Source organism: Solea senegalensis, linkage group LG16 (assembly GCF_019176455.1).
Source record: "Solea senegalensis isolate Sse05_10M linkage group LG16, IFAPA_SoseM_1, whole genome shotgun sequence".
Classification (NCBI taxonomy): Eukaryota; Metazoa; Chordata; class Actinopteri; order Pleuronectiformes; family Soleidae; genus Solea; species Solea senegalensis.
In genome coordinates, this window is record NC_058036.1 from 8,835,850 (window position 1) to 8,850,529 (window position 14,680).

At 38.3% G+C, this 14,680-nt stretch overlaps 2 protein-coding genes across 7 annotated transcripts in view; both read right to left on the minus strand.

The window, feature by feature from the left end:
• numb (NUMB endocytic adaptor protein) overlaps positions 1-6,454 on the minus strand; it is a 52,532-nt gene extending 46,078 nt beyond the window's left edge. For all 6 annotated transcript variants that reach the window (XM_044047222.1, XM_044047224.1, XM_044047221.1 and 3 more), the window contains exon 1: positions 6,305-6,454. The gene's annotated coding sequence lies outside the window, so the exon portion shown is untranslated. The remainder of the gene's footprint in view (positions 1-6,304) is intronic.
• A 4,720-nt stretch (positions 6,455-11,174) lies between these two features.
• The window catches only part of galnt16 (UDP-N-acetyl-alpha-D-galactosamine:polypeptide N-acetylgalactosaminyltransferase 16), a 36,980-nt gene continuing 33,474 nt past the window's right edge, over positions 11,175-14,680 (minus strand). The window contains exon 15 of the mRNA XM_044048041.1: positions 11,175-13,318. Within this exon, the coding sequence (XP_043903976.1) occupies positions 13,175-13,318 (144 nt within the window). The 3' untranslated portion in view covers positions 11,175-13,174. The remainder of the gene's footprint in view (positions 13,319-14,680) is intronic.

Genomic DNA, 14,680 nt, shown 5'->3' on the forward strand with positions numbered 1-14,680 from the left:
TCACTGGTCTCTCTGTCCTGGGTCACTCGTAATTAAAGCAGAGATCAGAGGCCTGAATAAAGCATGAGCTTTCCCAGCACAGGAGGCTTAAGTATCACTCTACGTAGGAGCCTGGTGAGACAAAGGGAGTCCCTGAGCCCCGTAGCAGACCCGAGCAGGAGCGACACAGAGGCAGACCTGAAAGGCAACTCCCTGCATACAATGACGCACACCTCCAGCTCTCCTGACTCTAATCCACAGTTTTAATAGTCAGGGAAAAAGAGGCGCTCAATACCTCTTGGACCTAATTAAGAGATGAAGACGACAATGTCCCAAAAGGGGACATGCTGGGGAACCATGTTCAAAACAGTAAAATACTATCCAACGTCCATGCTTACAGTTATTTCTCATGTTATAAAGAGAGCTGACATGGCTAAATACCAGGAGAGTGAATCCACAATTGTAATGTAACTCTTCTTCAAAAACAATAGAGGCACCAATACAAGAGTTAAATTTAAGTTTGACAATAACGTTGTTTGCACAGGTAAATCAAGTGTGGGACAAATGCAAAGTCATTGTTACTCCTATACGTTTGTGACAAATTGAAATAAAAAAAAAACACAGTATAATGACTGTAATTTGACATGAGCAAATAAAGTGGCAGCTTCTTCTACTTAGGTGTCATTTCATGTGGCCTATGTTTGATGACGGTGTGCAGAAAATGCATGTAATGTGTTTTATGGGTCAGGTGGTGGTGTATTTATTAACAGACACTGCAGAAAATGGGGTTAAAAGCAGTCAGAGCACTTCAACCTACATTAAATCATTTGTCTAATTCCACAGCCATGGTTTACTCTGTGGCCATATTCCTACTTACATTGTAATTTATATAATGTAATGCTGTGTGCAAACTCAGCATATGTGCTACAGCATTTGGAGTTGTTTTGCATGTGGATGAAGACATTTCTTGAAACGATTTAAAAAGACAAAAAGGATTGTTGAGGGAAAGTCCTATATCCATGTGGATAATTTGATTTATTTACAATTAATCTGAGGAACTCATTACCTAGTATTACCAAAGAAGTTGCCGGTTTGCTCCATCACCAGTGCTCATTGTTAATTGGACACTGTTAATTGACCTCAGACAAAGGGGGCCACATCCAGTGTACTCCTTGTGCTGGTCCAAGCACAGATACATGGGAGGGTGAATCAGGAACGACATCCAGTATGAAAATCTCTGCCAAATCAAATGTGCACATCATCCATCTGTCATGCTGATTTTTTAAATGATTTATATCCTGGTATTTCTTATCAAAAATTCTGTTTTTATTTTAAAAAGAAATAAATAGAAATACAGCATTTCAATCCTCTTCGTGTCTTGTCCATATGGCAGACTTTGTTGACACTGTTTGAAGGCAGTGACGCAACATTATGGATGCCAAGTGCTGTTACACACAGCAAACAACAGTGTTCCTCTGTGCTACACACTGCTTACAAACAAACACATCACAGTCGTGAGCTCAAACAAAATGCGATACCGCGATACCTATTTTGGGCTACATGTTGAAACAGGGTCAGCTGCACATTTGAGATCCCGATTGTAAACCTTCGGCTCTAGTTCAATCTTCTCAGAGTGTCACTGCTGGATCCAGTCCCAGACGGCTCAGAGCATGGAACTCAGTATGTGTGTGGTTCCAACACAACACAACACAACACAACACAACGAACATGTCTCTCTTTGAGATGATGCAGCTGTACTGACCACTGGCCACATGAACCTGAATATTAATGTTACATTTGTCCATTTTACAGGTAATTTTCTCTGTTCTTATCTATTATTTACTGCATTTCTTTGCACATTGTTCATTTTGAGGCACACTATCCTATTATAATTACACAAGGGGGTTGTTGTAAAACCTACTGACGATAAGCAACTTTGTTCCTTTATTGTGTTTTGGGAGTTTCTGAAACAATAAATGACTGACGTGTCTATATTTGATAAAACTCTCATTGTTTCATTGTATCTGAGTTTACACATCCCTATTCTCATCATACCACACAAATTAAACTGAATAAAGCCAGATTTTCCATTGGAGAACTGAAAAACAAAACACCAACATCTGGCTATATTGGCAATGGGAATGGCTACAATTACCACTTACTCCAGGGTCAAATGAGTCTGCAATAGACACGTTTTTATATTGGCTAGAGCTAATGACACCCAGGTGAAGGCACTAATTTCGTATTCTGGCATTTGTACTACAGCGTTTAGACACGTTTTGTAATGTTTCCTCTGTATGGAGAAATGTCTTAAAATTATGCCATGTTTATTTTGGGAGGGTTTTCTGGATAGTGATGAGATATATAATACAATATTATCGCCCAGTGATAAAAAGCACTTACCATAACTTAATTGCAGTGAATTTTATATTGTCAAGGTAATTCTGCGTGGGGAAATACATAAATATTTTGTTTGAGTGGCTTGACAATCCCGTCTTACTCTCCAGCATACACAAGTGATTTATTTTTATTTTTTTAATGGGGAGCTGCATTTTTCCGCATGACGTGTTATGATATTCCTTATTATTCCCTAAAAATATATGTAACCTTTCTGCAATGTTTTTGACCACTGTAGGTGCAGACAGAAGGCTATGACTGGTTACGTTTGAGAACCAGTCATCGCAACAGTATTGCGAACCCCAATATTTTGGTCAGGATAACCATGATGGGAAGTTTTTATATCATCTCATGCCTATGAATGGATAAGGCCTTTATTGGGGTAAGATAGAAGTATATCAGTTGCCCACTAATCATACATAGTAGGGATACGCCGAAATTAACATTGTTGGCCGAAACAGAAATTTAGGAAACACTTGGCCAAAAACCGAAACCCCAAAAGAAATGACTATGCCAATTTTTTTTTTTAATATCTAATTTTGTTGTTACGGCTGGGACTGTGTGTACTTACTTCACTTAAGGCAAGGCATTACAATTGTATAGATTAATATTCATGCTTCAAATAATAAATCAATTAAGAATCTCTGAAAATATTTAGGAGGATCTCATTGAACATATCAGACAATAAGGGTGCATGGGCCCAATTTTCGTTGCATCTCTAATACATAGTATCATTTCTGTACATGCATCTTTAATGAGCTGTGATGTTGACAAAAAGCATGGGTTATACTTTATATGATACAACAGCCCCTACATACATTTAGACTGAAAGATAAACAGTATAGGGCTTAGTGCAAGACAGGGGCCAGGGACTGAAACTGCCCTAAAGCAAACTGGTTGATGCCAAAAAACACAAAAAGAGACACAGACACATATCTACCATTCCTGTCATCTCCAGTAAACCAAGTCTCCCGTGCACTGAAAGTGAAGCTTCCATTGCACTTTCAACACAAGTGGTGAAAAGCGTAACTATCTATCTGGCTACTATCAGGGGACAAAAGTGAAGCAGTTTGATTGCAGCATCATTGCACAGAGAGTTTATCTCTGTTGTTGCATCATCACTCAGCATTCACATGTACAAATCACTACCAAGACAAAAAGGGCTCTCTCTGAAGAACTGGAGAGACTGCTGGGAGTAGCATTAGTTTCTGAATCACAATACTTTGGACAGAGACTCTCTCATTCTCTGCTGTCTCTCTCTCAAACAGCTGACAGACTTGCACAGTGGGTTTGATGGCACATAGCCAGTCCCTCCCTCATTCTGTAGGATAAACTAAAGCAAGAGTTATGGTGGGTGAAACCCTTCATAATTCACCCACGTCTCTTCAAGAGCGTGTGAGATTTTGTCTTTACAAAAGATATGTACCATTTTAAAGTGGTACAAAATGTGTTGCACTATTAACATAAATAGAAATAGGTGGATCAACAAAACATGAATCCACATTATTCACTGTTCCACTGGTTTTGCAAGCACAGATGATTTGATTAATCGATTGTCTGGATTTGATGCTGTTTTAATGTGTTTTGAAGACAACTGAATATATTATATTCTATATATAGACTGAATGGCATATAAAACAGGTGAAATCAACATTCATTCATCCATCTTCTACTGCTTTATCCTCCACATGTTGGTCGCGCCAGTCATGTTTTACTAATACAAGTAACTTTGGTGTTAGAAAACACAATGGACAGCTTTTATCTTGGACTTTTAAAACAAAACTGATGTATTTTCCATCAATAAAGCTCAAAAGACAATAAGCCCTTTATCAGCTTGTAGTAACCCAGGTCAAAGAATAATGTTTAAAAAACAGGACTGTGGTTATTGAAGACATCCAAACGTGGATGCTGTCCAATAAACAAGATGTTTCAGCCAAATGTGTGAGCTGCTGTGGGTATAATCATAGTCTCTTGTGTGGATATATTCGTCAGGTAATCTGATCACTGATGTTTATCTGGTCAGGGTTGACAGACCAAAATGGAAATCTTTTTCTCTGCGGTTGTTCCAAGGAGTAAACTCTATATATCATTACCATAGAGAGAGAATCTGGGGCACATTATCACATTTCACAAATATTTATGAGTCGTAATTTACATCTACTTGTCTTATGGCAGGGTGCTGGATGTATGCGTTTAACAGCTGTGTGTGTTTTAACCGTTTGTGATTTCAGAAAGGGATGTAACAGTTTTGTAATTTTTATGATATTGCGAGAACAAAAGTGTCTCAATACTGTCACGGTCTTCTGAGCAAGCACAGTAGGTCTGTTTCAGGCACAGTGGAGCAGAGATTGGGGATATGGGCAACAAACTAGGGACCATCATCTCATGTAGCATCCTTTATGTTTGATTCTCTGCCACTTTATTAGGTACTTGTGCTTGTTAACACAAATATCTAACCAGTTAATCGCATGGCGACAATTTAATTCAGGAACATAGCTATGCTTGAGACGACCTGCTGACAATCAACCCGTACATCAGAATGAGGAGGAAAGGTGATTTCAGCAACTTTGAACATGACATGGTTGTTGGTGCCATTTTCAGGCAATACTAATATACTAGATTTTGACACACACCCACCTTTAGGGGGTTATAAAGAATGGTGCAATAGTAAGCAGCAGTTATCTGGGTGAAAATGCCTTGTTGATGTAAGAGGTCAGACGATAATGACCAGACTAGTTTGAAATGATAGAAAGACGACAGTGACTTTAACAACCACTTGTTACAAACAAGGTATTAAGAAGATAGATCGTCTCTAATCACACAACACATCCAACTTTGAAGCAGCTGAAGACATTTTAATAGGTGTCTTCTGTACCTAACAAAGTGGCCAGTGGTTGTATCTTCAGTCATTTGCATTGTGGGCATATTGGCATCAAGATGCCCATTAGGGCTGAAACAATTACTCGATTAATAAATTGATCTTCAACTATTTTGATAATAGATTATTCAGTTATTCAGCATTTTATGAAGAATTAAAACCAGTTTCTGAGACATTTCAGCTTCTTAAATATGAATATTGTCTGGTTTCTTTGCTCCATATAACTAAGAAATCATAAAAACTGAATCATTTTGGTTACTGGACAAAAGACATCGTCATGTCCAGGTTTGACAAACACTGATCAATATTTTACAACATTTTATGACATTTTATGGACCAAATCGATGAATCTGGAAAATAATCGACAGATAAATCAATTATGAAAATAATCATTACTTGCAGCCCGAATGCCCAAACATTTTTTTAATATATTAAAACAACCCTGTCATGAATACTATTGCAATAAATAAGTAATACAGTGGACAAATTACTGCGATATTATCATATAGTGAGATGTTAATATAGTTTGGACTCATTTAAATCAATTTGCCAAGTCAATAAACTTTACTGCAAATAAACACTGCCTCATCACACTAGTCTTTATTTATAACGACATGACACATGCACAATTTACGATTGTGTGACAATGATAAGAGTACATTCACCATCCCATGTGTCTAATTCAAGTTAGATTTATAGTCAGGTTTATTACTTTAAAGTTAAGTCTCGTTAGCTTCATCTCTGACGTTAGCTAGCTAAGTCGGTCGGCGGGGTTGAAGCAGCAGAGCTTCCCCAACGTCCATTAACTGGAGGTGGACAGGTTCACAGCTCATGTGCGGCTCACCCTGCTGTCGAGTCGGGTTAGCAAGCGAGCTAAATGCCGCACAACTGGGTATACGCGGAGCTAACGACCATGGAGCTAGCGTAGCTGCGTGTGCCGCATCAGAAAAACACACACATACGCGCTAGTGCTGTTTAGCTTAGCGAGCTAACAAGCACCTCCGGGCAGGTTAATTAAAGAAACAACGCTCTCACACTCACTCGACCTACCTGTGACTACCGCTGCGACCCCACTGATGCCGTCACCTCCGTCTCACGAACCGTGCCGGGCCAAAATAATTCAAATTCCACAGAAAGAGCAGACAGAGACGTATACAGTCCAATCGCTTCAGCCACCGCTGCTGAATGGCTGCTACTCACACACTCAACCAAACTTCCTCCTTAGCAACGCACCGCCTCCGCGCCACCTCATTGGCCTGCGCGTGCAGAGCGAAGTTGATCAGACAAGTGTTGCCCAATGTGTAGGCCGCGGCCCACCAGTGGACCATGAAGATACTGCAGCTGCGCCGAAAGTTTGTATATTGAGACTTCATAAATGTTCTTGCTAGGTGTTGGAGATTAACACATGCTTTCAGGATTATTAAGTCTTTTTAACTGATCTACATTTCAGCATTATTCGCTTTGATTCTTGTGTCGGACGTCGTGCTTGTGACTCGTCCAGTGGCGAATAAGTACCAGGTACTGTCCCTAATGGAAAAGGAAAAAGTGGGGTTGAGCCAAGCGGAGTCATGCCATAACTGTGTTGTGGAAAGTTGTGTTTTCAGTGAGTCATATTCCAACCTGTCTTTCCTTGTACATAATAATACATAATATATATATTATAATACATATTATAATATATAATAATCTACAAAACTTGACATCTATTTGATATTTGAACATGTACATTTCACAGAGAACCTGTAATTTAGACTGAACTATTGTATCAGGTTATATCATATGTTTTCTGTGAGTTAAAGCACTTCCAATGTGTCCACTGTTTTCCTGCGTCTATCAGTCACCTGGTTGATTCTTCGTGGTAAGCAAATAAGCTATGCCACTGGATGACCTCACCACATTATTTAAAAGGTGATCTGGAGATAAAGAAGAAGAAGAAGAAAAACCTCTTAAAGCTGCAGTGTGTGAGACAGCAGCACACTTAACTGTGGATCTCTGAAACATGAGTGAGACACTGAAACCAATGTGTCAAGAGAACAGTTGGAACAGTTCTGCAGACTCACCTGAGGCGTGGTGTAATGGTATGTTCCATTGGTCGTTGGAACCTCGACACAGGATTCCATGACGGCTGTAACTTGAGTTAATATTAAAACATTCTGCTACTTTTACTGTTAATTTTAAATGTATTTCTTGTTTGTTTCACATTAAATCAGTCGTACACGTCGTACTTTTCGATTTCTTTATCCCTGCACATGTTGCTGTGTCGTTTCTGTGCGCTAAAATACCATATAGAGCATTGTTACCGATATTGCTAACCATGGCTAACCCAAGATATGTTTGTGTCCATGTTTTCGACCTCCGACTTCTGATGTAAACAGATCATTTGCTTCTCTTAATGTCATGTAAACATGTTAGTCCATCTAAAATCGAGCTCGTCTTAGTCGGACTAACATACGTGGATAATGCGATTCATAGTCCAATTACTCCTGCTTAGTATATGTTTAATATGAGTTCTGTGCGTGTCCTCCCGTGACGTAAACAGGAAACTGATATAATACACACTAGCTAATAGAGATACAGCGCCACCTATGGAGGCAGAGTCAGACGTACCCAGTCAATACATTTAAACTTAGATTTAAATGTCAGTGCCTGTCTTAGTGGAACCACAGCCTTAACTTTGCATGTAAACGTACTGTTGAGTGTGTTGGCACCCAAAGTTACACACTGGAGCTTTAATGTCCCTGTTTTCACACCAAAAGCTCATAAAAGTACTTTTTATTAATATCTGCTTGACAGTTTGTCTGGTGTTGAACTGTGGCCAACATCACAATTCATTTCTATGTACATTTATTGTCTTTTGTCCAGCTTCTGCCACACTCGACCTCCCCCCGATGATGAAACCTTGGCCCCTGTAAAAGGCCAAACGTTTATCAGCATTAAGTTACATTCCTCACATAGCTTTGAGGACGACTGATCTACAGCGGAGCATGTGCCGTGGACTGAATGGTTACTAAACCAGCAAAGGAAGGTGAGTAAAAATAAAAAACAAAAAAACAAAAACCACAAAAACAAACCTAGGTTAAGAAAGTCGTCAAGCCTGTTCGACTGATGACAGCCGTGCCAGTGTTTTCCTTTGCAGCAGCTGTGAGTCGCTCACATGCTTCAAACTCTGTCTCCGTCTTCTTAATGATCTCAAAGCCAATCTCCTTTACGACTGCGTTGTTTACAAGCTCTAATCTATCAACCTGTCAAGGTCAGAGTCAGAAAAATGGGACCGGTGAACCTGTCACACATCTTTTATGATATGCTGCCCCCTTGTGGTCACTGTGTGGAAGTCCAATACAACCTCTTTATGTCACTTACACTTTTATGACGTCAGCTTTAACAACCAGGGTGGACCTAATGAATCGTTAAAAAGTAGAATATTAAAATTAAAAGTGGTCAAATTTAATGAGATTTGTCAGAATAACATGAGATAAGATATGGGTCTTTAAAAGCAAAAAATAAAGGTTGGATTTGATGACATTTTCTGAGAGAGATTAGATTTCGTTGGTGGTTTTGGGAACCTGAGTGGCCTTGGAGGAGGTTTTATAACAACCTCAGACAACATGGCTGAAATAAACTCAACCTTGTAAAAAAACAGAGTTTTACACCCTTAATCTAGTTAATTCTGTCCACATGAGGCTGTAATGCTTGTTACACACACCAGACAAATAACGTAATCCAGTACAGCTGGAGGTGTATAGTTGGTCATTATTACTTTTTGTTTTATTCATGAAACAAAGCAAACACGAGCAAACAAAAAAAGAATCGGAAAACATGAATAAAAAGAAGATTAAAGTTATATAATCTGTAAAATATGTCATTCTATTTTCACAACAGGTTGTCTCAAATTATTTCTAAATAAAAATAATAATAATAACATAGGAACATGACATGTTACCAGGATGGTAAGATGTTAAAATAGTGATTTGAGTAAACTTAGTTAAAAATGAACCAAACTAAATATATATTTAAATGTTACTTTGCTTTGAAAGGTGCTATTTAAATAGACTTAATCATTCTCTTCAAAGTTGTACAAAGACTCCAACAATTTTAGTCAATGTTTACTAATTGTAAAGTGAACTTCCCTGCACAGAATTGCAAAAACATGCTCACGTTATGGTTCCTCTCCTATGGTTCCTCTCCTTTGAACCTTCCCTTGCTTCCTTTGACATTTACATTTACATTTAAGCATTTAGCATTTAAAAAAGCGACCTGCGCACCATCTATAATACCTTACTCCTGAATTTAGATGGACGCTGGAGAAGGAGAAGAGGCTTTTTCTGAATTGCAGCGATAGTTGGACTGACGGATAAGGATTCTGTCTCAGATACTGATGGTCTCACTGACCCTGTACATGCTCATATTTCTTTTTTTTTTAAGGACATATAAATGTGTGCGCAAACAAACCACAGCTTATTAATGTGTTGGAGAGAAAACAGGAACAAATTAGAGGCAGAGCTGAAAGTAAAAAGGCCAAGAAACAATATAAAACCAAGGTAGAGGTAAATGTAAGTGTCAACAATTAAAAGCTAGTATGAGAGGGACTGAAGGGAAATGACTGGTCAGAGCAGACAATGAGAGCAATAAAGAAGCAGCTGAAGCATTAAGTCACTTTTTATTTACGGTATGATATCAGGGCTCAGGGAAATATGCAAAGAGTCTTTTGGCCATTCAAAGTCGAACCAGATGTGGAGGTAATATTAAAGGAAAAGAAGACAAATTAAAGCTGCAAGCACAGAGGAGACATTTACCTTCAAGTCCTTTCTGCCAAGACTTGACAAACATACGAGGTTCAGTCTCTTTGCAACAGTAACTATGGTTACGGTTACTGAACCAAGACAATGACAAAGACCACTGTGTCACCAATGCACTTTTGTTGATGTTTTTCTTTCTTTGTCAAAATAGTTTTCTTCATTTTTATTTATGTTTGGACATTCTTGCAGTTCCCTGGTCAAACGTTTTTCTAGTTATGTGCATATATATATATACATACATATATATATATATATATACATACATATATACATATATGTGTATATATATATATATATATATACATATATATATATATATATATACATATGTGCATATATATATATTTTTCTTATTTTGTATATATTTTTTACATTTTTATTTATGTTTGGACATTCTTGCAGTTCCCTGGTCAAACGTTTTTCTAGTTATGTGCATATATATATATACATACATATATACATATATATACATACATATATACATATATGTGTATATGTATATATATATACACACACATATATACGTATATATACATATGTGCATATATGTATATATATATTTCTTATTTTTTATATATTTTTTACATTTTTATTTTTATTATTTATTTTTGGACATTCTTGCAGTTCCCTGGTCAAACGTTTTTCTAGTTATGTACATATATATGTATATATATATATATACATACATATATGTATATATAAACACACATATATACGTATATGTATATGTGTATATATACATATATGTATGAACATATATGTAAAGGGCTGCAACTAGAGGTTTATTTCATCATCGATTGTTTTGTTGATTATTTAATTGATTAATTTCGTACTTGTTTGGGACAGAAAATGTCGATCAGTTTCCAAACCTGGACATTTTCAGATGTCTTATTTTGTCCACAAACCAAACAATATTCAATATGAATGATGCTTTTGATATATGGAGCAGAGAAACATGAAAATCCCAATTTAAGAAGCTGAAAAACCAGAGAGGTTGTTTTAATTATTAAAAAACAACACATAAACTCAAACCAATTCATCAATGATCAGAATAGTTGGTAATTAATTTATGAGACACACTCAAATATGAAATAACTGGAGAATTAACTCCATTACACCAACAGTTTCTCTGTTACCACCATTTTATTTTTCAAACAACATAGAGGGCACTTTACACAAAAACCAAGCTGTTTTCTGTCTCCTTCAAATATTTACACAAAACTTTGCAGAGAGACAGAAGAAAGAAACACATTCTTTGGGTCAGACCATGCAAAACAATAAATAATGTTCGCGACAGGGCCTCGCACGGTGCTTTCAAAAGCAAAAGGATTGGAGTTGGCTGTACATGAACATAAAGCTGCTCCGGTCCACACACCCAACGTGCCTCGACGTAAGACGACGATGCGGGCAGCAAGACAGAGGCGGTCAGGTGCTACAGTACAGTACGCACTCATCCGCACAGCTCCCATATTTAAAGCAAACAGTCAAACCCACCAAAGACACAGAAAATGAAAAAGGGAGATGTGCAACAGTTTTTCAGGTACAAGCTCAGGACTTTGTCAGACCTGGTACTAACGTCCATCCAAACAAGACTCTCATTGGATGATCCCAGCTGTCAATCACACTGGCGTCCACTCATATGGGCCGTACTTACCTATTTTCCTCTAAATGGGAGGAAAAATGATTTTCTGTTCAACACGAGCTGAAACTAAAGTTTAAAACCATTAACTAAAATAAATAAATCAAGGAGAGGGAGGGAGAAGATCAATATCCAAATAGACTTCCATTCAACCAACGGAGTCGCCCCCTGCTGGCTATTCAATATACTCTTACCTCCATGTTGGCCTCAACCAGCAAACCACAAGAATACATACACTTTTAATTAACATACAAAGTGACGTCATGAACATTTGCAAGAATAAATTTGTGTTTGAGATGAATATTGACAGGAATTAGGACTGCGATATCAGAGGGAATGGTCATTGTTACACAATTATTCTCAAAACATGTTTAAAATGATTACTGTGATAGATCTGTGACAGATGGACGTTCTTCAGTCTGGAGAAATAAATGTGTATAGATCAAGATAATAATTTATCTAACATGGTATTTTGGCTGTTTTTTTTGTTGATTTTCAAAGGTATTGCGGTTTCAATAAAATGACGATTAATTGTTCAGCCCTAGCCTAAGACGAGTCTGACCGTACAGCTGCGGATCAGAGGCGGAGTCTAATCTGTCCTGAGGATGGATCGTATTCTTGCAGATCAGGAATGTGGTCACAGTGTGGTTGTTTTTTTTTAAATTTTAGTTTTCGTTATTTCATTTTTCAGGTTTCCTTAACTATAATAACCTTTGAAGACAAGTCCCCATAATGGGACTGTGTAAACAGATTAAGGTCCCCACAACATAAGGAATACCAGGTACAAACACACACGCGCAAGCCAAAAGTTCGGTCGATACCAATAAAGTAAATAAGTTCGATACCCAGCTCTACGAGGTGTTAGTACCAGGTCTGAACAGGGTATTTTTATGGGGCTTTTCCATAATACAGTTCTAGCATGGCTCAGCTCGGCTCGACTCTACTCATTTCTTTTGCTTTTCTATTCGCAGTAGTACCTGGAACCTGGTGCTTCTTCGAGTACCTGCTCTGGCGAGGTTCCAAGTGAGCTGAGCCAACACTACAATGTGACGTCGACAGAGCGCAGCGTCCGACACAAGAATCAAACCCAGCAATAAACCGCGTATAAAAACGACTATGACGATCCCCGCCCACGTTGAGGAGGTACTATGAAGTGTCCGATACCCAAGCTGAGTAGAGCCGAGTAGGGCTATAACTGCATAATGGAAAAGTGCCATTAGATTACACGCAGGAGCTGCAGGATGACGCTCTGTACAGGTGGAAAACAAAAAGGCCTTGCAAGGCCTTTTAAAAGTGGCCGTGTGACGTGAGCGGGACGTCACAAAAGTACAGTTCTCAGTCCGTTCACGCCCTCAACAAGATGAGAGACAGTGTGCGGATCCCCTGAGTCCTTCTCAAGGCTGGGTCCAGAATCTGCCCCCACCCCCCACCCCCCAAACACCCCTCCGTCCCTCTCTCCCTCCGCTACATCAGCTATCATGTGGCTCAGGTGATAATCTGTGGCTCCCAGGTCTGGCTGGCCATCTGGGGGCGACACTGGGAGATAACAGGAGGTCCTGTCAGGGCCTGACTGTCCAGACAGAGGCCGCTGACCATGTGCTGCAGGGCTGGACCCTTTGGCCTCCACTTCTGCAGAGAGAGAAAAAGACAAAAAACAAAAGGAAGAGATTGAGATTGAGATCGTCTGCTTTGCAATGTTCGTCTGCTCGTAAAACGATGTGTTTATGTTAGTGGTGAGTAATGGACTGGGTCAGACCTGGATTACAGTAATCACATGAATGATTGATCCGCTGCTCTCACAGTGGAAAAATCATCGGTCTGATGCAGTTCAGGGCAGCCTGCCATCACACAACAGACAGAAACTATTTGTACCTGCTGATAAAATCTCCTGGTCTGTTTGTGTGGTGGAAATCAACTAAATGTCGTTTAACTAACTTTTAAACAGCAAATATATATATTTGTATGCAACTATTTGACTGTTTGAACAGATTAACTGTCTTTCTGTTGAACCCTTTGGTGTTAAAAGGTTCAATAGAAAGACAGCCATGAACACACAAGCCCTTAAAATGTCCTCAAAATGTCTTTCATAAGGTCATAAAAGGGCCAGAAAAAGTGCTTTTGCCCATTTTTCCAGAATAACTTTCAATATCTGGCACTTATTGACAATTTGCTGCATGTTAAAATAGTGTATTAACAATTTAAAATGAAGAAAAATATAAAGTTTTATTAAAGTTTTTGTCTCAAAGTCCAAAGAATGGAAACACGAATGGGCATTTTTCCTACTTTTTCCCGTTCTGAGCAACAGAGACGCTGTTTTGCCGTCTTCCTGCGACAGCGTGAGTGAAATTACCGTAATAACCTCATTGACATGAAACTCCTCAGCTTTCAAAAACCGTCGATTTCTTACGGTAATGCAAAGTGTGCTAGCGCTAACGTGTCGTCTGCGATATGCTTGGTGTTAAAGGGTTAAACATTTGAAAAGAAGCTGTGGTGTTCCTCAAGGTTCTATTTTGGGCCCAAACTGTTTATTCTGTACCCAAACAGCCTTTGCAATGTATCAAAATGCATCAATAATAGATGATACAAACATTTACACAAAAATGTTTGATTTAAATGCGTTTCCTTTAAATGCCAGAAATGTTTTATCATCTTTGGAAATACAGAGCTGAAATTAAAGATAAAAAATGTGGCAACAGAAAGAGTGTAAAAAAATGTCTTGAGGTTCCTTTTGATCATAAATGTCAAAATCAATAGCAATACAACAAAGGATTAAAGATATTCATATCGTGGTTACAGTATTAAATCGTAGCATTCTGAATCGTAATTAAATCATACATATACTCTATACGCATATATGTATACGTATATACATATAACCCATTATATATAGAAGAGAAAACAATGAGATAAACCCTATAACTAGCTCAGTCAGTTACTGTACACAATAAGAAAGGTACACATACACAAACCCTGTGATGTTTTCTCTTAAAC